The sequence below is a fragment of the Anomaloglossus baeobatrachus genome, chromosome 4 (genome assembly GCF_048569485.1).
Source record: "Anomaloglossus baeobatrachus isolate aAnoBae1 chromosome 4, aAnoBae1.hap1, whole genome shotgun sequence".
NCBI classification, from domain to species: domain Eukaryota; kingdom Metazoa; phylum Chordata; class Amphibia; order Anura; family Aromobatidae; genus Anomaloglossus; species Anomaloglossus baeobatrachus.
Window position 1 is genome coordinate 413176464 of NC_134356.1, and position 26504 is coordinate 413202967.

General features: G+C 43.4%; 1 protein-coding gene across 1 annotated transcript in view; it reads left to right on the forward strand.

Annotated features, from left to right (window-relative positions):
• Positions 1–26504, forward strand: part of EXOC4 (exocyst complex component 4) — a 642084-nt gene that overhangs the window by 496358 nt on the left and 119222 nt on the right. The window contains exon 13 of the mRNA XM_075345350.1: positions 971–1126. Within this exon, the coding sequence (XP_075201465.1) occupies positions 971–1126 (156 nt within the window). The remainder of the gene's footprint in view (positions 1–970; positions 1127–26504) is intronic.

The window sequence follows — 26504 nt, forward strand, 5'->3', positions numbered from 1 at the left end:
AATTCAATAAAAATATTTTTTTTATTACTTTACAATGGTTAAGGTTCAAACATTTGATGAAAGACTATCTTTGTTACTTAAATATAGATAAGCTTTTATCCTATGTGTGCACAGTACTTATTTGTCAGATGAGAGATATACTCTGGTAGTGCGTTAGCGTATCCCACAATTTTTACTCTGGAGTGATATCTATTGATGCTTATACTTTTTAAAGCATTCCACAGCTCTGTACACAGATTGGCACCATTCTCATAGTTTACAGTCAGCTGGGACTCTGCTTTATGCTTCTATCACACACCAGCACCTTCTCAGAACACGTGTCTACAATGTTGGGTGAGTTTAGAATTGGACATGGAGATAGACTTTCATTAAAGAGGCTGTCTGTGCACATGACCTATAGAGCAAATTACAACTGATCGTGGAGGAGCTGGGTTTCGGACGCCCACTAATCTGAGATTAATGACATGTTCCAGGGATAGCAATGCTTGAAGAACCTCTTTAATTGTCCATTCACCATGTGTGATACACCTTCAGAATTCTTGACATGAATGAATTACATCACATTCATGGACTGGTCCTTTATCTTCGTGCAGAGATGTATGATGTCATGTTCATGGGCCAATTTGCTGTTCATGCATGCTCAGTCTACTCCAAAAAAAGATCTAACCAAGGAAGTGAATTGGGTGAGTGAAGAACTGTCTGTACAACAAGATCAAAAAATGATGAGATACATGTCTCTGTTGTGTCAGAAGTGGGGGGCTTAAATGGTGTGTGCAGAAAGGTTCCTGAAACTGGCCGTTATGATGATCCAAGTATTTGAGGTATTTTATGATTATTAGAGGTATTAAGCATAGGATGTGCATTTTCGTTTTACATTTTTTTTTCAGTATTGGAGATCCTTTTAAATCACATCATAACTGCTTACAGGTCAGTTGTGTTTAATGTCACTTTTTTTGTTTTTCTTTCCTAGGAGTATTGTGCAATCGGATGAGAAATTTGTGATCAGTGCTTCCTGGGCCAAGGATGATGATATTACACGGCTTTTAAAGTCACTTCCCAACTGGCTGAACATGACTCAACCGAAGCAGCTTAGACCCAAAAGAGAAGACGAAGAGGATTTTATACGGTATACAGCTATTCCTATTCTTCCACAGTGCATTTCAATATTACTGAATTTTCTGTGTTCCCTAGTACAGTGTGTACCAGATTAATCAACAAGATGAAGACTTGAGACAAGTACGAGTTCCCCCCCCCCCCCCCAATTTAGCTGACATATTTATAAGTGGACTGGACAACAGTTGAATGGGTGAATTACATAGTAGGCCTCCCAAAATAAGCTGTAGTTGGCACTATACTCTTGATTTACTATGTATAGACTAAGGCAACATCTTCTCAATGGTTTCATAAATTACCCAATTTATTATTATATAGCATCATAGATTAGTTTCTAAATAAGGAAAATGTTATATTTACATGTACAGTAGCTAAACAGTGCCCCCCCCCGACTCAGTGTAAAGGTGGCTTTACACACTGCAACATCGCAAACGACATCGCTGTAACGTCACCGGTTTTGTGACGTTATAGCGACCTCCCCAGCGACATTGCAGTGTGTGAAACACATCAGCGACCTGGCCCCTGCTGTGAAGTTGTGATCACTACAAATCGTTCAGGACCATTCTTTGGTCCTTTGTTTCCCGCTGTGCAGCAAAGTTTTAAGGTCCAGTCACACTAAGCAACTTACCAGCGATCCCAACAACGATAGGGATCGCTGGTAAGTTGCTAGGAGGTTGCTGGTGAGCTGTCACACTGCGACGCTCCAGCGATCCCACCAGCAACCTGACCTGGCAGGGATCGCTGGAGCGTGGCTACATGAGTTGCTGGTGAGCTCACCAGCAACCAGTGACCAGCCCCCAGTCTCCTAGTTACAGCACACATCAGGTTAATTAACCCGATGTGTGCTGCAGCTAAATGTGCACAGAGCAGGGAGCAGCGCACAATGCTTAGCGCTGGCTCCTTGCTCTCCTAGTTACAGCACACATCGGGTTAATTGCCTGATGTGTGCTGCAGCTAAATGTGCACAGAGCAGGGAGCAGCGCACACTGAGCGCTGGCTCCTTGCTCTCCTAGTTACAGCACACATCGGGTTAATTACCTGATGTGTGCTGCAGCTACATGTGCACAGAGCAGGAGCCGGCAGCACAGGCAGTGAGAGCGGAGGAGGCTGGTATCAAAGGTAAATATCGGGTAACCAAGGACAGGGCTTCTTGGTTACCCGATGTTTACATTAGTTACCAGCCTCAGCAGAAGCCGGCTCCTGCTGCCTGCACATTTAGTTGTTGCTGTCTCGCTGTCACACACAGCGATCTGTGCTTAACAGCAGGACAGCAACAACTAAAAAATGGCCCAGGACATTCAGCAACAACCAACAACCTCACAGCAGGGGCCAGGTTGTTGCTGGATGTCACACACAGCAACATCGCTAGCAACGTCACAAAAGTTGTTCGTTACCAGCGATGTTGCTAGCGATGTTGCTTAGTGTGACGGGGCCTTTAGTGTGTAAAGGGGACTTTACAGCAACTTCGTTAGCGACTTCCCTTTCAAAAAGCTGCTTTACAACGTCCCCAATGACTAGCTAGGTCGTTCTGCAGGTCCGGATCGCTGTTGCGTCGTTGGCCAGGTTTGCCTGTTTGACAGCTCACCAGAGACTTTGTAGCGATCCCGGCCAGGTTGGGATCGCTGGTGGGATCGCTAGAAAGTTTCAGTGTGTAAAGGAGCCTTTACTGGTTATCCCATGGCATCCTGGTTCAACACTGTTAATAAGTGTCTAAAAGAGTCTATGACCTTCACAAGTCTACGTAACATATTTAACTGAGCATGCCACTGTGCATGGACAGAAATGCTGGGAAACAATGATTACAACATCTGATAATATGTAGAATTCTCTACTTACTATGCTAAATAGATTTTTAAATTATTGATTATGTATTTTTACTATGTAGATTATTGTTCCCATTTCACTAGGCATAAAAATGCTTATGTGTTTAAGATCACCCTTTGCTTAAGGTTCATTTACATGAATAAGCCAGCGGCATGATACGTCCACCAATCAGTGGCATAGCAACTGCTTTTGCCGCCCGGGGCGGTCGTCAAATTTGCCACCCCCCTCCGTTGGCGAGGGGTGAGGGGGGGGTAGGGTGGAAGGTGAGATTGGGGATAGCTACCTTACAGGATGGATCTAAACAGCCTGATCATAGCAGATAGAGGAGGCAGCAGATTGAGGAGAGTGAGAGGTGGAGGAGGGGGCAGCAGATGCAGGAGGGTGAGAGGTAGGGGAGGGGGCAGCAGATGCAGGAGGGTGAGAGGTGGGTGAGAGTGGGCAGCAGATCGGGGAGGGGGCCGCGGCTGATGGGGAGAGCGGTGGCAGATGGAGGGGGCAGCTGCTGATGGTGAGATCGGTAGCGGATGAAGGGGGCAGCGGCTGATGGGGAGAGCAGTGGCGGATGAAAGCGGGCAGTGGCTGATGGGGAGAGCGGTGGCGGACGAAGGCGGGCAGCGGCTGATGGGGAGAGCGGTGGCGGACGAAGGCGGGCAGTGGCTGATGGGGAGAGCGGTGGCGGATGGAGGGGAGCAGCAGATGGAGGAGGGCGGTGGCAGATGGCAGGCCGTAGTGGCGGTGGATGAGGGGCGGTGACTGCTGCTGCTGCGGGGGCTGATCGGGCACAGCGGTGGATCCGGGGCACTTACCAAATGGCACTTGCAGGGATCACTCTCCTCATCTTTCACGGATGGAGTGAAGCTGAGGGGAGTGGTCACCTACAGATCACAGGCCACAGATCCAAGGTGATTGGAGAGATCGGTCACAAGGCCGATCTCTCCAATCAGAGCTGGGGGCGGGTGAAACAAAGTTTACCCAGCTCCGGTTAATGATCAGTGCTATAGCTGCACTGATCATGGCTGGATTTCAATGTTTCAGTCATTTTCAATGGCTGAAACATCACAGTGGCTGTCATTGGCTGAGCGGCATTCGTCAGCCAATCACAGCCTCCGTAGGTCCGGGGGGGCAGACACCACCCCTCCTGAGGTCAGGCAGAGGTCCCCTCTTCCCCGAATCTAAGGTTTTTACACACAGATCGCAGCCACCGGGGTCGTTAAGTACCATGTCACCATGACGTACCGAGTACGTCATGGGTCGTTAAGGGGTTAAAGATGTTCAGGAGTGCAACTCTTTTCTATAAGCTTTCTATTTTTTACCCCCAAAATGCCACCCCTCCTGACACGTGCCGCCCGGGGCGGACCGCCCCCTCCACCCCACCCCCCCTTTGCTACACCACTGCCTCCAATCAATACATTTTTACCAATTGGTGGTCATTTGAATGCCCGTTTATGCTTAAACTAGATTGTTCAGAGGGCATAGGCTACCATGGTTCTCGGCATTGCGAGTTCTGTTTATACAGGACAATGCACTGCTGAGAACTATGATCTTTTGAGCCAAGGAAAGATAATTTCACCCGATGAACAATCATTGCTCATTCAGTAGTTGAGCATTTCTGATAGCTCTCGTTCATTTTGAGTGTATTGCCCCTTAAGTCACAGCTCCTATTGTTCTCATCATAATTATCTGTTCATAAAATGTATTTCATTTTACAGTATCTACTGCAACGCAATTTATCACTGAGGAGACGTGGTAGCTTTTATCACCTGTCCTGTTAGTGGGTTGAGGGAAGTCATTATAATAGCACTGGGAGTAGATTAGTGTCCATGCTTTGTCCTAAAGTCATTTTATAATTTTGTTATCTATGGATCCTATTGCTCTGATGAATCCAAGACACTATGAGAAAACACCTAGGGAGGATAGGGCTCAGGATCATTCTTTATAAAATGGTAAGTGACCCCCCACACCCTCTTGATTTTTGTAGAGTCATAACAGGGTGACCTCTGTGCACTTTGAGTCCATTGTAAGAAAAATGCAAAAGGAATGGTTGGTGTAGAAATCCACTTGTCATTTGGTTTTAAAAATTTGTGTTTAGCATTCACGGTTTTTGGTAAATTATGTATGAAATATAAATTATATTCTACATGCATCTTCTCTGTTAATGTTAGAGGTGAGGATTGGGCAGTGTGTATTTGAGGATTTGTCATCGTGGCGATGTTTGTGCCATGTGGAGGCGAGGATTGGGACTGTGTTAGGCGTTTTTCACACGTCAGTGATTCTGGTACGTATGTGCTAGTTTTTATACGTACCAGAATCACGGACATACGCAGACCCATTATAATCAATGAGTCTGCGCACACATCAGTGATTCTTCACTGACCGTATCTCCATGCGGCGTATACGCGTGTCCATGATTGCTGCACGGAGACATGTCCGTTTTTTTCTGGCATCACTGATGTCTCATGGACCACACTATGGTGTGGTCCGTGAAACACATACCAGAAAAACACGGATATTGAAAATAAAAAGCATTTTTAACTCGCCTTCTTCAGTGACACTCTTAACAGCCTCTGCAGGCTACTGCTTCAGAGTCGGCTAATTACTGGCATGCATATTGATGTATGCAGCCACAGCCAACCCGGAAGTAGCTGCAGTGGGGTCAGCGGCGACAGGAAACACCGCAGAGCCGAAGACGGACAGCAGGAGCGGGGACAGGTAAGTTTATCGCCATGTGCAATCACGGATGATGAATCACGTATCACGAATTGCATATGGACAACCCACGTGTTCCCTGAATCACGGTACATGGAGGGACATATAAATTTTTTAACGTCAGTGAAAAACGACTGTGAAACAGGCATTAAGGCGAGGATTGGGCCCTGTGCGCAGACGAAATTTGGGTTGTGTGGAGATGAGATTTCTGCAGTTTGAATTCCCCCTGTAGACAATCCACGACCAGAAGACAGATAGAAAGCTGTAGGTCAAACAGGCATTCAGCTGATAGGTATGTAAGGCATATGGGAAGCTTTACATAATTTAAGAAGGAGTAAAAATGGTAAGCCGTTCGAATTCAAGAAGTATTGGCATTTATGATATGTGCGCACACTGTCTGTTAGTTGTTAGAGTGGAAATTCAAAGTTTTGAGGGGTTTTACAGAGTTGGAGAGTTTCCACTCTGTTTCTGCCCCAGAAATGCCTCGAAAAACTCTGTGTGCACATAGCCTTATGCCGGCGTCACATGGGACGATCTATCGTGCGATCGCACGAGTGATCGCCTCCGTCGTTTGTGCGTCATGGGCATTTAGTTGCCTGTGGCGCACAAAGTCGTTAACCCCCTGTCACACGCACTTACCTCCCGGGCGACGTCGCTGTGGGAGGCGAACATCCACTTCCTGAAGGGGGTGGGACGTTTGGCGTCACAGCGACGTCACACGGCAGCCGGCCAATAGAAGCGGAGGGGTGGAGATGAGCGGGATGTAACATCTCGCCCACCTCCTTACTTCCGCATTGCCGGCGGGACGCAGGTAAGCTGTGTTCGTCGTTCCCGAGGTGTCACACGTAGCGACGTTTGCTGTCACAGGAACGATGAACCACCGGAGCACAGAAGGAGGACCGACATTTTGAAAATGAACGACGTGTCAACGAGCAACAATAAGGTGAGTATTTTTGCTTGTTCACAGTCGTTCGGAGGTGTCACACGGTACGATATCTCTGACGATGCCGGATGTGCGTCACTAACGACGTGACCCCGACGACATATCGCCCGATATATTGTACCGTGTGACGCCGGCATTCATATATAAACAGAGAACAGATAGCTAGACTGTATCCTTTTTAGCTTTGCTTAAAAGATGCATTTTTGTTAAAGGTTTAAATGCTTTTCCTGGAGTTTGATTTACCCATGTTGCATGTTCTGCAATTGTATCAATAATGCTTTATGACTGATTCTGATCTAGATATATTTACGATGACGTTCCACTCTGATGGATCTTTGTTACTGAGCGGTGAATGGTCTTTCCTATTTTGCTATTCCCTTTTTCCATTGTGAACAGGGTTGTGGAAACCATGCTTGGTCACAATGCCTATTTCTGTAATGTTATTGGTATTCACGCCCCCCTGAATGTAATACATTCTCAATTTAAAAAGGATCCATCTAAATTGGTTTAGACTTCAGGTTTCTTTTTGTAGTATGGTTCAGTGAAGATGAAAAGAAATGTCACAATAACTATCTCTCTATTTTTAAGGACGACAGGTGGTGTTGGTGTCAGTTTTCCAGTGACCTGAATACTTCACCTGGTGTTTTGGTGACACATCATCACAAATCATTTCTACCTCGTCTAGTTATTGAGAAGGGCGATTTAAATAGTGTTGCTCTTATGTAGTAAATGAACAATGCGATCCAGTGTACATCTTGTCTCATGTATGCAGTCCTTGAAAAGCCGTTCGAGGGTGCATACTGTTGTTCGAGATGTGAGCAAGTTGCACATTTGGAAGCCCAGATACTGGATCTAAATGAGCAGCTGGCAACTCTGAGATGCATTAGCAATATGGAAAGGAGTGTGCTGCTCACTGAGCAGCAGCTTGCTGGGTCAGATGTGGGGGAGGATCGTAGTAGGGAGCGGCAGGACAGTGAGGTAGGTAGCTGGGTGACAGTTAGAAAAAGGGGTAAAGGGAAAAGTGCTAGGAAGGCTAGTCCTGAACTGACACACCCCAATAGGTTTGCAAACTTGGCAGATGAGGGGGATGTCATTACAGGGGTAGCATTGCTGCAGCAAGGCATGACCTCTGAACGCCAGAGGAGTGTCTGCTCCAGTAAGGGGGGGAATAGGAGTGCAGGGCAGGCAAGACAGGTACTGGTAGTGGGGGACTCAATTATTAGGGGGACAGATAGGGCAATCTATCACAAAGACAGGGATCGCCGAACAGTGTGTTGTATTCCTGGCGCTCGAGTTCGGCACATCGCTGATCGGGTTGACAGATTACTGGGAGGGGCTGGGGAGGACCCAGCGGTCATTGTACACATTGGCACAAATGACAAAGTTAGAGGTAGGTGGAAGGTCCTTAAAGATGATTTCAGGGAATTAGGTTGTAAGCTTAAAGCATGGACCTCAAAGGTGGTATTTTCAAAAATACTACCTGTGCCACGAGCCACACCAGAGAGGCAAAGAGAGATCAGGGAGGTTAACAGGTGTCTCAGGAATTGGTGTAGGAAAGAGGGTTTTGGGTTCCTGGAGAATTGGGCCGACTTTTCAGTTGGCTACAGATTCTATGCTAGGGATGGGCTGCATCTTAATGGGGAAGGTGCAGCTCTGCTGGGGCAGAAAATGGCTAGAAGGTTGGAGGAGTGTTTAAACTAGGAATGGGGGGCGAGGGTATTCACTTTATAGAAGGGGAATGTAGTGCAGATAGTGACCAGGGCACAAGTAATTAAATTGGGGGTGGTACGGGGGGAAGGGTTAGGACAGTTAATACAGTAAGCAGGAATACAGGTACACAGTCATACGTAACGTGCATGTACACTAATGCCCGAAGCCTCACAAATAAGGTGGAGGAATTAGAATTAATATTGTTGGAAGAAAATTATGATATAGTGGGGATATCAGAGACATGGCTGGATGAGAGCTATGACTGGGCTGTTAATTTACAGGGTTATAGCCTATTCAGGAATGACCGTACAAATAAGCGAGGGGGAGGTGTGTGTCTATATGTAAAATCATCCTTAAAACCCATCCTGCGTGACAACATATGTGAGGGTACTGAGAATGTAGAGTCCCTATGGGTGGAGATAAGGGGGGGAGAATGAATAATAAAATACTGATAGGGGTGTGTTATAAGACGCCGAATATTATGGAAGAGGTAGAGAATCTCCTCATAAAGCAAATTGATAAAGCAGCGAGTCTCTGAGAAGTAATTATTATGGGGGACTTTAACTATCCTGATATAAATTGGGGAACAGAAACTTGCAGTTCCAGCAAAGGAAATAGATTTTTGATAACAAAGAAAGATAATTACCTTTCACAAATGGTACAGGACCCCACAAGAGGGGGAGCACTACTAGACCTTGTACTACCCAATAGGCCAGACCGCATATCAAATATACAAGTTGGGGGTTACTTGGGGAATAGTGATCACAAAATAATAAGTTTTCATGTATTCTTTAGTAAGATGTCTAGTAGAGGGGCTACAAGGACACTAAACTTCAGGAAAGCAAATTTTAAACGGTTGAGAGATGATCTTAGTGCAATAAACTGGGATGATGTACTAAGTAATAAAAGTACACAAAGCAAATGGGAGACTTTTATGAGCATCATGAATAGGGCTTGTGCAGAAAATATACCCTATGGGAACAAACATGCTAGAAATAGGAGGAAACCGATATGGCTAAATAGAGCTGTAAGGGAAGCAATAAAAGAAAAACAGAAAGCCTTAAAAGAATTAAAGAGGGTAGGTAGTGATGAGGCATTATATAATTATAGAAAATTAAATAAAATATGTAAAAAGCAAATTAAGTTAGCTAAGTTTGAGACAGAGAGACTCATTGCGAGAGAAAGTAAAAATAATCCTAAAATATTCTTTAACTACATAAACAGTAAAAAACTGAAAAGCGATAGTGTTGGCCCCCTTAAAAATAGTCTTGGTGAAATGGTGGAAGGGGATGAGGGTAAAGCCAACCTGCTGAATGACTTTTTTTCTACGGTTTTTATACAAGAAAATGCCATGGCAGATGACATGACCAGTGATACCATAAATTCACCCTTGAAAATTACCTGCTTAACCCAGCAGGAAGTACGCCGCCGCCTCGAAATCACTAAGGTTGGCAAATCTCCGGGCCCGGATGGCATACACCCCAGAGTACTACAGGAATTGAGTTCTGTGATAGATAGACCATTATTTTTAATCTTCTCAGATTCCTTAATAACAGGGTCGGTATCGCAGGACTGGCGCATAGCAAATGTGGTGCCAATATTTAAAAAGGGGACAAAAACTGAGCCGGGAAATTATAGGCCAGTAAGTTTAACCTCTACGGTTGGTAAAATCCTTGAGGGTTTCTTGAGAGATGCTATACTGGAGTATCTCAAGAAAAATAACCTTATGACAGAGTATCAACATGGGTTTATGAGGGATCGATCCTGTCAAACTAATTTGATCAGCTTCTATGAAGAGGTAAGTTCAAGCCTGGACCAGGGAAATGCAGTGGATGTTGTGTATATGGACTTTTCAAAAGCTTTTGATACGGTGCCACACAAAAGGTTGGTACATAAAATGAGAATAATGGGGATAGGGGAAAATATGTGTAACTGGGTTAAAAACTGGCTCAGTGATAGGAAACAAAGGGTGGTTATTAAGGGTCCGTACTCGGACTGGGTCTCAGTTCATAGTGGGGTACCACAGGGGTCAGTATTGGGCCCGCTTCTTTTCAACATATTTATAAATGACCTTGTTGGGGGCATGCGGAGTAGAATTTCAATATTTGCAGATGATACTAAACTCTGCAGGGTAATCAATACAGAGGAGGATAATTTTATATTACAGGGAGATTTATGTAAATTGGAGGATTGGGCTGAGAAGTGGCAATTGAAGTTTAATGTAGATAAATGTAAGGTCATGCACTTGGGTAGAGGAAATAACATTTATGATTATGTACTTAATTGTAGAACACTGGGTAAAACAGACACAGAAAAAGACTTGGGTGGATGGTAAACTTCACTTTAGTGGACAGTGTCAGGCAGCTGCTGCCAGGGCTAATAAAATAATGGGATGTATTAAAAGAGGTATAAGTGTTCATGAAAAAAATATAGTTCTACCTCTGTACAAGTCACTAATGCGACCGCACTTAGAATACTGTGTACAATTCTGGTCACCGATATATAAGAAGGACATAGCTGAACTGGAGAGGGTGCAGAGAAGAGCCACCAAGATTATTAGAGGAATGGGTGGGCTGCAATACCAAGACAGGTTATTAAACTTGGGGTTATTTAGTTTGGAAAAACGAAGGCTTAGGGGGGATCTAATCACAATGTATAAATATATGAGGGGACAGTACAGAGACCTTTCCAAAGATCTTTTTACACCTAGGCCTGCGACTGGAACACGGGGGCATCCGCTACGTCTTGAGGAAAGAAGGTTTAATCATAATCACAGACGAGGATTCTTTACTGTACGAGCAGTGAGACTGTGGAACTCTCTGCCGCATGATGTTGTAATGAGTGATTCACTACTAACATTTAAGCAAAGCCTGGATGCCTTTCTTGAAAAATGTAATATTACCAGTTATGTACATTAGATTTTATGACAGGGTATTGATCCAGGGAACTAGTCTGATTGCCGGATGTGGAGTCAGGAAGGAAATTTTTTCCCCATTGGAACTTGTTTGCCACATTGGGGTTTTTTTTGCCTTCCTCTGGATCAACATGTTAGGCTACGGGTTGAACTAGATGGACTTAGAGTCTCCCTTCAACCTTAAAAACTATGATACTATGATGAATTTCTATGAGGGTCCCTGCTTGTCTATAGCATTATGTAGTTTGTTGATCAGACGGGTCTTTCTACCTTGTAGCTGAGTAATTGGTTCTTATGCATTTATAGCATTTCTATTTTCTTTATTACTTTCTAGTTTAAGAATAATGTCAAAAATAGCAACAAAAAGAGGAGCTAAAAACTCCCCCAAAAATGTATTATAAAATGTACTCACAGCAAAAAAGGGCAACCAGTCCAGTTAGCCCAGGCCAACACATCTAATGCACAAACAGGATGCAGACAAGCCTCTCAACATGATGGACACTTCACAGGTGCAAGGTAAATTGCACACCAGTGGCGCGCATAGGGCACTGTTCACACTTGTATGCGCATGGTGTCCAGCCAGCAACCTATTACCACGCCCTTACTATTAGATTAGGCGGGTTACCCGGACACTACTCACTGCAGCACGTAAGGGACAGAAATTCCACTATGCACGGCCGTATTAAGAGGCCCGGCTGCACCCCGCATAGTCAAAGTGCAAAAAATACATATAAAATATATGTGAGGTATTAGTTTGTAAATTGTGCAATGTACGTAAGCCCACAATCCTCATCACGGATCCTCACGCTTGTGGGTACTCCCTACACTAATAAATATCAAAAAATAGCAACAGAAAGAGGAGATAAAAACTCCCCCAAAAATGTATTATAAAATGTACTCACAGCAAAAAAGGGCAACCAGTCCAGTTAGACCCCGTATATTGTTTTCTTAGTTTGCTCCTGCTTGGGTACTTAAAAGATTTGGTCTCTTGAAAAAGCAGAAAATTCTGTCCTTAACTGACTTTTTGCAGCTTTTCTGGCAGTCCAAAACATATTTGATTTAGAAGCTATATATATTGAGCAAATTATTAATCTGTTGTGATTAATATTGCTTGCATGTTGTTGCATAATCATATGCTGATTGCTAATTTTACTGTATTTGATTGATGATGGCAACATACGTATTTAGGGACTATCATCCTGGTCTTTTTTTTTTTTTTTCCTCAAATTCGGGTCAAAACAAAATTTACCGAAGCAATTTTTGCCTGATTGCAGAGCTGTAGGTTGTTGTAAATTGTGGTGTAAACAGAGAATAGTCCTCTGCTTTAATCTCTTCTGATAATCACCCTGGATTACAACACTTCACAATCAAGCTTTTACAAAAGTTGCAATCAAGCAACATGGCTACCGGAGAAACAATTCACCTTCTCAACAGAACAAAATCTAATTGTACTTCTGGTGTTGATTCTCTTCTTTTGGAACTGAATATTAAGTCTGGCAATGATAAATTTGATCGGATATTATAAAGAGCTCCAATATGTAAAACCAATTATTGTAGAGTGTTTACCTTTTTTTTTTCATAGGGAAGGGGGAACATTTGTGATTTGAAGAATGGAGAAAGTCTAGTTATCCGTGCATTTCGTAATTTAGGTCATTTTACATTTTTCATATAACTGTGACGCATATGAAAAAAAAACAACACATACTGGCGCTGCAATGGGTCTTTACAATGAATTAGGGAAACAATAGGAGACGTAAGGCACCAAATAGGGTTCTGCTCAGAAGACACAACAATATTGTATTGCATGCAAGTAAGTATAGTTCGTAGTTTCCATCAGAATCCCTGTCCCTTCCTGCTCAAGTGTCAACTTCCCTGTCTGAATGATCCCTCACAGAGATCAATAGGTAGGGAATGACATGTGTAAATAGCAAAAAATGAAGCCAAAAATGTATCTGAATCAACCCTTGGGAGCGGTTCATTGTGAATATGATATACAGACAATAGCAATTGACAATTAACAGTACGAAGCCCGCATTCACTTACCAATGGGACCCACAATAGTGGAAATGTAGTATGACTGTGGAAATTGTTTAACATAGTGGGACCCCTCCAGAGCCTCAACTGCCAGCCTGTAGGCAGCTAGCATAGAATATGCTGAATGCCAATAAAACAATACCCACTGTATGAGCAAACCAATCTATGTACAGTCAGTATACTATGATCCCACTGTTACTAGACCTTTGTAAGTCACCATGATAATTGAATGCAGGCTATGTACTACTGTTCTGTATATTGTTACTTGTTATTGGCTGTATGTCAAATTCATTAGGACTTTCTCACAAGTGGCTGATTTTTTTTTTTCATTGTAACATTTTCTGCTATTTAAACCTACATTAGGCATCTATTCTATATTCAAGAGCTTGTCCACTACTTTAACATTGATGGCCTATCCTCAGGATAGGTCATCAATGTCTGATCAGCCAGGGTCCATCACCCTGCATCCCACCGATCAGTTGTCATCTGTGCCTGCGGCGTCAGTAGGCAGCTAGAAATGCTCAGTCCGGAGCTGCCCTGTTAACTGATAGCGGCCACGGTTGGGTACTGTGCATCCGCTTCCCATTCAAATTATTAAGATACGGATGTGCAGAACTCCGCCATGGACGCTAACAGTTGATGGGGCAGCTCCGTAAGTGAGCATTTCCGGCTGCCTTCTACCGCCGCCAGGACCAAGAATGACTGCTGGGGGTTTTGGGTGTTGGACCCCAGCCAATCCAACATTGATGACCTATCCTAAGGGTGGCTTTGCACGTTGCGACATCGCAAGCCGATGCTGCGATGTCGCACGCGATAGTCCCCGCCCCCGTCGCAGGTACGATATCGTGTGATAGTTGGCGTAGCGAACATTATCGCTACGCCAGCTTCACATGCACTCACCTGCCCTGCGACCGTCGCTCTGGCCGGTGACCCGCCTCCTTCCTAAGGGGGCGGGTCGTGCGGCGTCATAGCGACGTCACACGGCAGGCGGCCAATAGCGGCGGAGGGGCGGAGATGAGCAGGATGTAAACATCCCGCCCACCTCCTTCCTTCCGCATATCCTACGGAAGCCGCGGTGACGCCGGTAGGAGATGTTCCTCGCTCCTGCGACTTCACACACAGCGATGTGTGCTGCCGCAGGAGCGAGGAACAACATCGGACCGTTGCGTCAGCGTAATTATGGATTACGCCAACGCTGCACCGATGATACGATTACGACGATTTTGCGCTCGTTAATCGTATCTTCTAGGCTTTACACACTACGATGTCGCATGCGATGCCGGATGTGCGTCACTTTTAATTTGACCCCACCGACATCGCACCTGCGATGTCGTAGTGTGCAAAGCCCGCCTAAGGATACACCATCAATGTTAAAGTAGTGGCCAACCAATTTAATAATTTTTATCTTAAAAAAAGGACTAGAGGACATAAACACATTTGTTTTTCATTAGTTTTCTAAATTAACTTCACAACGATTTGAGCTAAATGGTCTACGGCTTTCTGCAGCTTCCTTGAAATATCCAACATCTTCAATAGTTTCCTCTGGATACCAACATCACACTAATTGCACATTTTTTTCTACATCCAAACAAAGTAATATTTGTGTCTACGACACGGCAGAGCCAATCTATATCCTGTTCATTTTTGCCTCTGCCCATAGATGGAAATGGTAATCCTGATTTGCTCCTCTCGGGTTTGGCACCATGATAAGCACATGTGTTTTCAGATTAGGATGCGTGTAGCTTCAGGAGATGTCAAAACTTGATCGCAGAAACTGCTTTTTTTAGTTGTGCACAGATTTTTAAAAAGTACTAGGCTGAGGATTAGAATACCAGAATGTAGTTAACATGCAACTTTTCCTGCTTCATGGTCAATATGTAAAATGATGGCATTGCTACCTAAGGCAAGAGATAATGCAGAACTGAATAAACTTGGCTTGTCCTCGATTCTCAGTGACAAGTGATACATTATTCAACGCTGATGGAACCATGATTCTTCCATTTATGTATTCGCTTGAGGACTTTATCTGTCCAGTAAAATGTGCACAAATTATATTATTGTTTAATCATAATGTTAACTGCTTCTTTCAAACACAGTATGGAAGACTACAGATTTGTTTGGGCTAGCTTGGTTTCTGTCTGTGTGCTTGATGAGTCACACACAGATTGGACAGGGACCAATGAGCTATTGGACTGCAATGGGCCTCTATATTGTTGTTGCACATGGGCTTCTCCTGTCTGTGTCCGCTCTTGTAGTGTATATAATATCAGGTAGTTCTACCACCTATGAGGACGACTGCACAGACCTGTACATGGAGTATGTCCCAACCTCACTTTGTAGATTTGACCAACCATTTTTGGATACAGCTGTCGGAATCCCAGACAAAGGGAATTGTGATATTTGTACTTTACCTTTGGCTTTGGCAGGGTCCATATTACTTGGCCACAGTTACCATATGTTTACCCATCTTCAAACAAGTCCAATCAAAATAACTGTTCACATACAAATAATCAAAGGATCAAAAAAATGTCTATATCCGAGGTGAATAGAGATAATAGCATATAGAGTGAACATAAACAGAAATCATTACCATAAAATATAAATTTGTATTTGTAAAACTGCATAAAATATACAATAAAATGCAAAAGTAGCCTTAAATATTAGGGAACTGGACACAACAACACTATATAGATTTGTAGAAGATCATGGGCAGCAGGGTATGTAACAGCACCACAGTGGGTATATTAGTAGCCAAATTATAGTAATCAAAATGACCCATGTTAAGCTATGGGTCGTAGGAAGCCACAGAATGGGTTATGTGAGCATATAGCATAGTGCTAAAGAGTTAGAGGTGTAAAATTCCAGATATGTGGAGTCTAGTGTCCCTCCACCCTGACGCAAGTTTTGTATAACTTCCTTAGGGGGTGTCATTTTTGCATATCTGTAAGATGTCTCGCAAAGTTGTGAGGGTGTTTTTTAAGTGATGTTACTAGTAGAACCACTGTTCTGTTGCCTCCTTTTTTCACTCCATACATAGCTTTTCAGTTATGTGATACACACCTACATCCTTATGATGCTGATGTAAATCCATCGTTATGGATATTGAGTTCTTGGTTTTTATTCAATTTCATTGTCTTCCAATGTAAAAATGTATAACAAGGCTCCCACCTTCTAAGTGCTGTACAAGTCTTATATGGCAGAGGGGCATACCTAGACGTGCCCATTACTTTTGCACCCGTTGCGATTTTTCTGGCAGAATCTGAGCCTTGTGTCCTAGGCATTATCTGCAGTACTCCACACTTAGCTGATCACTCCAGCAGTCAAGAATTTTGGGCCTGGGGTTTCATTCTGCTTGTAGGATGCATGAGTCAACAGCCATCACCCAGGCAAGGTAAGCAGTCATGGTTTCAGCATATTAAGCACATTCTGCTCACCAGGGCAGAGAAAAAAATAATGGACGGATTCTCCTTGTATAATTAGTTTTTAAAGCCCTAAGGACTGTTTGGCACTTGGTGTCCTTCAAGTCATATAAAGGTTACCTCTCATTTCATTAACAGAACAGAAATTTCAGTCCTAGAAGTACATTTATTATTAGCAGACTTGACTTTGATGTGAGAGAACAGAAGACGAGGAGACGTAGGAGGCATAACAAATCATTACAGCTGTCCCCTGCTCCGCCATAGTCAAAAGGCATATTCAGCCAGTCACAGTGTTATCCGTAAATGATGGCAAAGTCGCTGTTATCTCTGGTAACGTATGTTGTGCGGATTAAACACACCTACACTTAAATATTACCTAGAATGGTAATGTAAATATAGGAGCAAATATTAGCAGAGGAAAATGTGTCTATAGAGTTTATTCTATAGAATGTGATTCCGTTAACGGCTTAATCAGTACAATCCAAACATCCAGAATAATTGGCAGCACTAAATGAATTGCTCCCACAAGGACACCGAATAGTTTTTGAACCTTCATATTTAAGTAACTGAACATAGCTGCTCTTTTTCCCTTCTTTTTATTTATTTTCTTGGAGAATGTCTTGAGCCTTTGTTTTATGTAAGGAATATATGGCTAAAATCCAAAGCTGTTTTTAAACTAATCATCAATATGAGAGCGTTTAGAAATATAGATGCAATTATTCCTGCAGAATCTTCTTTTTTTAGATTTATTATTTTTAATAAAGATTTGGCTATAGGCCGTGGTTCACTGTACAGGTAAATTCAGCAACTAGTGGCGACTTCTTATAGGATAACGCAAAGGGCACAATTACTACATAGAATGCTTGGTCTTTAAAAAATGAAAGTTCTTTGATTCATTAACTGCACTGCAGACTGATAGCGAGGAAACCACTAAGATTTTACCGAAGTGTGGATTGGTTTTTAGAAAAATAGGTGCAAGCTCTATGACGCTACTTTAAAATCTCATCGAATATACCGTAAGTTATTATGTTTAGTAGGAATAGGACATGTATGGTACTTATATGTGATAGAAATAACATTATCCAGGAATTTGTGATTGATATAGATGAATTGAAATGAGCCTTCCTCTTCACACAAAGACCATCTGTATGATGCCTAAGTATCTTCATAGACTCGGCACATGCCATGGGTGGAAAAAAAAACCCCAACCGTGCTTTCCGAGTGTCCAGCACTGAAACATTGCGGGCTAGTAGTGTACTGTGAGCCAATGAAGAGGTGCTCCCTTGTGGTGACACGTTGACCTTGTTGTATGGACGAAGCAGAGATCTTGGCCAATAAGTGAACAAAGTAGGAGATGTAAATAAGCTGAGGAAGGTCCTCGTACCACAGCCCATTTACATTCCCATGCCCCATTAAGTGAACACTTGAAATTATACGCACATGCATAAAATTATATACATAAGATTTTTTTTTATAGCTTACTTGTTTGTGCATGAGCCTATAGTGCCCCAATAAGACACAGGAAGTGCTCATTGTGCCAGCCATACACAAAGTTTTAGACCGTGTCCTCATAAGACTATCTTTGTATCTGTTATGATGGTATATGTAGTGAGTGTCCCCATAACAAAAAAATGCTGTCCCATCTCTATCAAGGGGTGCTGTGATGTTAAATTAACTTTTTCACTGTACCCTCTTTTTGATCAGAACTGAAGTCTGCGGCTTTGAGATGATCAAAGGTACAGACCAGTCAAACTTTACTTAACATTTGTACTGTTTGTGTAGTGCCGGCGTCCCCGCATTGCCCTGCTTCTTTCTTCTGGCAGGGACGCCAGCTCACTTAACCCCCCCGCTGTTCAGTATTAGCATTTCCCTTCATCTCTCCTGCTACCTCCCGGGGCCTGCGCACAACACAACTCCCTGCTCTTAAAGGACCAGCATGCCTTCGCTGAGAGGCACTGGATACTTAAGGCATCCCCCCATGGGAGGTGCCTGAGCAACATGGTCTTATCTCTAGAGATAAGCTGCTAGTTGTCATGTCCTGTGTTGGTACCCTGTGTTTTTTACCTGTGCTTGCTAACCCATATCTGTTTTCTAGCTCCGTGTCCACTCTACCCGCCGTACCTGTTGCACCTACCAGTATCCTTCAGTACAATCCGTGCCTACTGTACCTGCCGTACCTGTTGAACCTGCCGTACCATCCATACCTGCCATACCTACTGTACCATTCGTGCCAGCTGCACCTGCCATACCCACTGTACCATCCGTGCCTGCTGTGTACTAGCCATCCAGTCTGCACCAGAGACTGTTCCTGCCTGCATCAGTGCCTGCTGCTGCATCCCCAACCCCTGCGGTCAGCTGCCACAGTGCCATGTTATCCCCTGGTATAGCACCTGGCGGCTACCTTCCCGAACTAGCCTATTCTTACCATCACAGTGAAGACCACCAGAGTAAGGGGTACTTTGCACGCTGTGACATCGCTAGCCGATTGTAGCAATGCCGAGAGTGATAGTCCCCGCCCCCGTCGCAGATGCAATCTCTTGTGATAGCTGCCGTAGCAAACATTATCGCTACGGCAGCTTCACACGCACTTACCTGCCCTGCGACGTCGCTCTGGCCAGCGACCCGCCTCCTTCCTAAGGGGGAAGGTCGTGTGGCGTCACAGCGACGTCACACGGCAGGCGGCCAATAGAAGCGGGGGGGCGGAGATGAGCGGCATGTAAACATCCGACCCACCTCCTTCCTTCCTCATTGCAGGTGGGACACAGGTAAGGAGATGTTCCTCGCTCTTGCGGGTTCATACACAGCGATGTGTGCTGCCGCAGGAACGAGGAACAACATCGTACCTGTCGCTACAGCGAAATTATGGAAATGACCGACACTACACAGATCACCGATTTTCAACGCTTTTGCGATCGTTTATCTGTGCATCTAGGCTTTACACGTTGCGACGTCGTTACTGGCGCCGGATATGCGTCACTTTCGATTTGACCCCGACAACATCGCAGTAGCGATGTCGCAACGTGCAAAGTATCCCTAACAGTTTGCACATATAAAATGGCTTGTAGTTCGGAAACAATATTTTTGACTCACTACAATTTGTTCCCTGCATCAGAATGGAAAATCATGATATAGTGGCCATTCTATTATATAAGAGACACCAACAGCACTCGAGCCCCTCTCCATAACAGGCCTCCAAGATGTCAAACAAGGTTCCATAATGGTATCTCTATTTTCTGTTTTTGTTTTATTACTACATGAATAGCGATGCATGCTGCACTATTATTACAGTTGGTTGTCTCGGAACTATTGACAGACGCTTTAAGTATTTTCTTGGTTGGGCGTTACACTGGTGGAAATTTGTATCACTAGTTAAACGTTGAGAAATGCTGATCTACCGTATTTTTCGGAGTATAAGACGCACTTTTATAAGTGGGAAAGTGGGAGGTGCGCCTTATAGTCTGAGTGTAGGGCTGTGGGGAATGAGGATGCTGCGGTGGAGCGGTCATCGGCGGTACTAACAGGCTGTAGCAGTGCCTGCCGTGACCACGTGGACCCGCTCATTTAATATGCACGCCCATCTTCTCTCAGCGCTGAAGCCAGCTGATAGGTGGGCGGGGTGATGGGCGGGGAATGCGCGCATATTAAACAGCCTGCCCGCATGATCACCCCTGGCAACTACAGCCTGGAGTGATCATGTGCGACTGTATTCACTGCCCCCCACACATCATCATCAGCGCGGAGTGCAGTGAATCAGTACACTCACCTGTCACGATCCCTGCAGCACCGCGATGTCCTCCTGTCTATGCCGGCAGCGGCTGTGTGGAGACTAGCGGTGCTCACAGGGATGACGTCATCGCTGTACGCACGTGTCCACACGCAGCCACCGCCGATACAGACAGGAGGACATCGCAATGCTGCAGGGATCATGGCCGGCTCCACACAGGTAAGCGGCGCTGCTGCCGGCACAGACTGGAGGAGGAGCGATGCTGTGTGGAGCGAGGAAAGGTAAGTATGAACCTTTTTTTATTTTTATGTGCCACAGGATGCGGGTCGTATACCAGGATGGGGGTATATAGGAGGATGGGGGTATATTATGAGCAGGATGAAGGTATATTATGAGCAAGATGGGGGTATATTATGATCAAGATGGGGGTATATTATGAGCAGGATGGGGTATATTATGAGCAGGATGGGGGTATATAGCAAGATGGAGGTATATAGCAGGATGGGGCCATATGCCAGGATGGGGTATATAGCAGCATGCGGCAATATGCCTGTATATAGCAGGATGCGGCCACATGCCAGGATGACGGTATATAGCAGAATGGGGGCTATACCAGGTTGAGGGACATATACTGTATATACAAGGCAGGAGGATCATTACCAGGATGGGGGGTACCTTAGTAGAGAATTTAGGGACATTACCCCCATAACCGTGTCAGCAGTAGAACCTCACCCCATAACAATGTGTCATGACCGCATTTTTTGCTTAAAATTTTATTTTTTATTTTCCTCCTCTAAAACCAGGGTGCGTCTTATGGTCCGGTGCGTCTTATAGTCCGAAAAATACGGTAAATTGTCTGTCTCTCATCCAACAGTTTTCATTCCCATTTGACAAACTGACATAGCACAAGTGATATTAAATTCTGTCACAATTAGTTGTCAAAGGGAATATCAGCTTATTTTTGCTGCACAGAGCAAGGGCAGCATGAGTCCATGCCTGGCTGCACGATAGCGATCAGGTGTATTTTTGTTTTAAAATCTCCAGCACTTCAGAGAAATTATAATGTATAAGAAGGATGTGAAACTGAAATGAACAGTGGGCCAAAATTAAAAACTTGTACAAAGTTGTGGGCCAACTTTGATATTTTTATCTATATATATATTGCCATGAACAGCCACGGGAGTCACTCAGATATCCCGCAACTGTTCACTAATTTGTCACAGACAGGCTACTCTCTAGCGCCCCTCTTGTTGGCAGGCCACTTTTGGTACTGCAGGACAATGAATAAAATGAGGCTGCTGAGCTAATAATGCCAAATATTGGAGGTCTCACAGCAAGGGTAAATGTATATATCACCGACTCCCGCTGATGGAATATATATATACCCCAATAATTCTATGTTATACAAAGAGAACAAAGAAGAGAATGGCACTTAAGTTATGCAAAAAGTTATATTTATTGAGAAATATTAATTATCAAAATGTTTGTTCTTAATAGAAAACAGTCAAAAGATTTTTTGCAAGAAAAATAATAAAATCGTGGCCACAGAGGTGTGAATGGAAGACAATGTTGGATACAATGAAGAACACAATTGTGATAAAGTCAAAACACCAACCCTGTTAACCCTGCCACATGAGGGGGATGTAAAAGAACCAAGTAAACGGTTCAATGGAGGCTGCAGTGGGGGGGGGGGTTACCAGTAATGAGGACCATGGGCTGGAGGAAGCCCCTGTAGTCGTGTTGAGGTAGCCAATATAATAGTAAGGTAGTCGTGGGTCAAAGAGGTGAGGCTACAAAAATGTAGGAGTTAGAAAAACCCCAAACGGAATATAGGATGTGGAGCTGAATGGCCGCAAGGTAGTCATGGGTCACGAGGGTGAGGCCAAAAATCACTGCAAATGCAGCCCACCACTGGTCAAAAAACGGACCCTGTGGCTATAAGGTGTGTGAATAGCCGTGGGTCAGAGAGGTTTCTTATATTTTAAGGGTTCGTTGTCTCAACAGCATTCTTCACAGGAGGTGTTCAATGGGATTTAGATCCTGACTCATTTCTGGCCACTTCTGAACTCTCCAGCGCATTGTTTCCAGCCATTTCTGGGTGCTTCTTGAAGTATGTTTGTGGCCATTTTACCGCTAGAAGACTCCTAACCTAGGATGCAAACCAAGCTTTCTAACACTAGGCACTACATTGCAACCCAAAATGCTTTGATAATCCTCAGATTTCATGATGTCTTGTTAACCAAGTCAAAGCACCCAGTGCCAGTGGCAGCAAAACAACCCCAACACATCTTTGAACCTCCACCATATTTAACTGTAGGTAATGTGTTCTTTTTTTTTTGTGGACTTCATTCCATTTTCAGTAATTGGACTATCCTGCTTGGCAACCTTTCATCAACTTTTCTCTGCCATCCATGTGCAGGGAGATTTACAATACCATGGGATGTAAACTTCTTGATTATATTGCACACCATGGACATAGGAACTATAAGATATTTGGAGATGGACTTGTAACCTTGATTAACCTTCTTGGTTCTCAAGTCCTCAGTTCACGTTTCCTCTTTCTGTTCTCAACACATGGTAAACATAGACACCAAATGCAAAAATTGAGTCAACTTCTCCCCTTTTTATTTGGTTTCAGGTGTCATTTTCATATTACCCACACCTGTTACTTTCCACAGGTGAGTTTGGCTAAGTATCACATGTTTGGAACAAAGTTGTTTACCCACAATTTTGGAAAGGTGCCAAAAATTTTGTCCAGACCATTTTAGGTTTTGTCACTTGTCTTTGAAAGAGCTACATATGCATATAGATAGCTTAGGAAGAGCGGGATGAAATCCCGCTGACAGACTCCCTTTAAAGATCTACAATGTAATTAAACAAGGCACTCCCGAACTTGAAAGTGATTCAAGTTTATTTAATGTGCATGAAAAAAAAACGTTTTCGGTCCACAACGGACCTCCTTTAGTTGCACTGTATACAGAAAAAAAATTCATTGGTATATATACAAATTTTGACAAAGTCATGTATACAATACAAAGGAAAAACATATAAAGACAATATTCACATATGTACAACTAAATACATTATGGGTGTATACAATTATTATGATGGGGTTCATTTGGTGAAACAAATTTATGTAATTCTACAAAGGCATGCATATATATATATATATATATACACACACACCGTATTTTTCGCTTTATAAGACGCACCTGATTATAAGACGCACCCCCATATTTGGTGAAGGAAAAGAGATTTTTTTTTTTAATGTTAAATGGGGTCCATCTTATAATGCCAGTGTCCGTCAAACAATTCATATATTGTATATGTCCCTCATAGCCCCCCATCATAAAATTAGCCCCCCTTAATCTGGATATGGCCCCCTTATATTGAATATAGCCCCCTTGTGCTGGGACACGTCCCTCTGTGCTGCCCATGGCCCCTATAGATGGCACACCTTCCCTGTGTTTGATATGGCCCCCATACTGCTGCCTATGGCCACTATAGATCGCACATCTCCCCTGTGTTTGATATGGCCCCCATACTGCTGCCCATGGCCACTATAGATGGCACATCTGCCCTGTGTTTGATATGGCCCCCATACTGCTGCCCATGGCCACTATGGATGGCACATATCCCCTGTGTTTGATATGGCCCCCATACTGCTACCCATGGCCACTATAGATGGCACATCTCCCCTGTGTTAGATATGCCCCCCATATTGCTGCCCATAATAAAATAAAACACTCTTTCCTTACCTTCTCAGCGCTGTAATCCCTGTGTCTCCCTCCGTGGGGTTGAGCTCCGGCCTCCTCCACTTCCTGGTTCTTGCTGCCGGTCATGTGATTGGCACGGCAGAGTGATATCATCTCTGCGTGCCTTATCACAGACAGCAGCAGCAGGAGACCGGGAGATCAGCACTGGAGGTAAGTAAAGCTTTTATTTATTTTACTATGGGCAGCAGTATGGGGGCCATATCTAACACAGGGGGGATCATGTGCGATCAAAGGGAGCACAGGCACATATAATATGCCCCGCTGCCCCAGCCCATCAGCGCGATGCGGTTTCAGCAGCACGCTGATGGACAGCGGCTGTGCATATTATATGAGCGGGAGCAGGAGATCTAACGCTGCTGCCCGCAGCTTTCACCTGCCCCCAGCACCGCTCCAGAGCGGACCCTGCAGTGTGTGTGTGTGTATATGTATATGTATATATATATATATATATATATATATGTATATGTATATGTGTATACATATATATATATATATATATATATATACATATATATATATATATATATATACATATACATTTTTATATATATACATATTTTTATATATATATATATATATATATATATATATATATATATATGCACATATACACACCATATTTTTCGCTTTATATGACACACTTTTGTTCCCCCAAATTTTGGGGGAAAGTAGGGGGTGCGTCTTATAAACCGAATATACGGGGGGGGTGTACACATATATATATATATATATATATATTTATATATATATGTGTATATATATGTGTGTGTATACACCCCCCAACTCCCCGTATATTCGGTTTATATGACGCACTTCCTACTTTCCCCCAAAATTTGGGGGAACAAAAGTGTGTCTTATAAAGCGAAAAATATGGTGTGTGTGTGTGTGTGTGTGTATATATATATGTGTATGTGTGTATATATATATATATATATATATATATATATATATATATATATATATATATATATATATATATCCTGCTGACAGACTCCCTTTAAAGATCTATCGAGGAACCGTAGCGAGATGCGAGACTAGTCCAGCTGAGTCCCCGGTTGTCTTTTCCCAGTGCTGCTAGAGCGGTTGGCTTGTTTTTCCTATGGTGAGATATGCATCAATCGCCTGGAGGAGCTGGACTAGTCTCACTTCTATCTATAGTAACCGGGGCAGATCTTAGAGTATATTTTCTCTGAAATGCATTTTAGAGAAAAATATACCTGGCTGCACTAAGGCTGTGACTCGTACTGCCTGCCATTTGGGACTCGTAAATCAGGTTATATGTTCCCTCTACATATTTTACATAGGAAATTAAGAATTATTTTGGAGTAAAATGTACCAAACAATGACAGAGATATGTTGATTGATGTAGGCCGTTATTATCTTGGTTTATTCTAGTTGTGTCATACGCACTCTACTGTGACTTAACAGACAGTCTTATTATCTTTCATGTCAACCTCTAAAACCTATTTGAGGTGCTTAAGTATGAATACAGACATTTTCATTTTTTTCTGTAGCATTAGTACTGTGCTAATTTTACCACTTTAATGATTTTTTATCAGCCCGACGATGGGAGAAAGCCAAATTATTTCATTCTGTCATTTTATTTTTAGCTATTTAGCCTAACTCAGGTTTCTCTCATGTATGTGAATGATCCAATTTGGTATATTTTTCTGACCATCGCTCAGTCCGTTGGATGAAATCTGCCATCGGCTTGATAAGTTTTCGTTATATGCTACTAAATTATGTCATGTAACTTTTTACATAAGACATGAAATCAACTGGAATCAAAATTGTAGCAAATAACTGAAAATTTCAATAATAACCCCTTCATGACCTTTGACATATATTTACATCAAGGGTCGCGTCCCTGCCTTTAATGCGAGCTCGTTTGGCTAGCCCGCATCTTTCCCTGCAAATGAAGGCTAATCTGACAACATGCCTCTAAGAAGCGTTGAGATATATCCGCGCCCTTTAAAGAGTTATATCCCGCTTTTAATCTCTGACAGCGAGATTAAACGCGTGCCGGCTGGGAGTGTATTATTCCCCACTCCCATCGGCGGCCCTGTGACATGATCACGGGTCACTGATGGGTTATTATGACAGCTGGGTGTCAACTGATGACCTTTGTGTCCGTCATGACATACTTATAATAATGACATACTTATAATAGTCAACTAACAACACCCAAGACAGTCACAACAGACTTCAATGAAGTGAAAGGCAACAACTTCAGGAACATATAAAAACGACAAAAAAGAGAAGTCTTTGGATTTGCCTCATATACCATTATATCCCATGGCCCAAAAACCACCAACAACAATGCAAATTGCACATAGAAAAA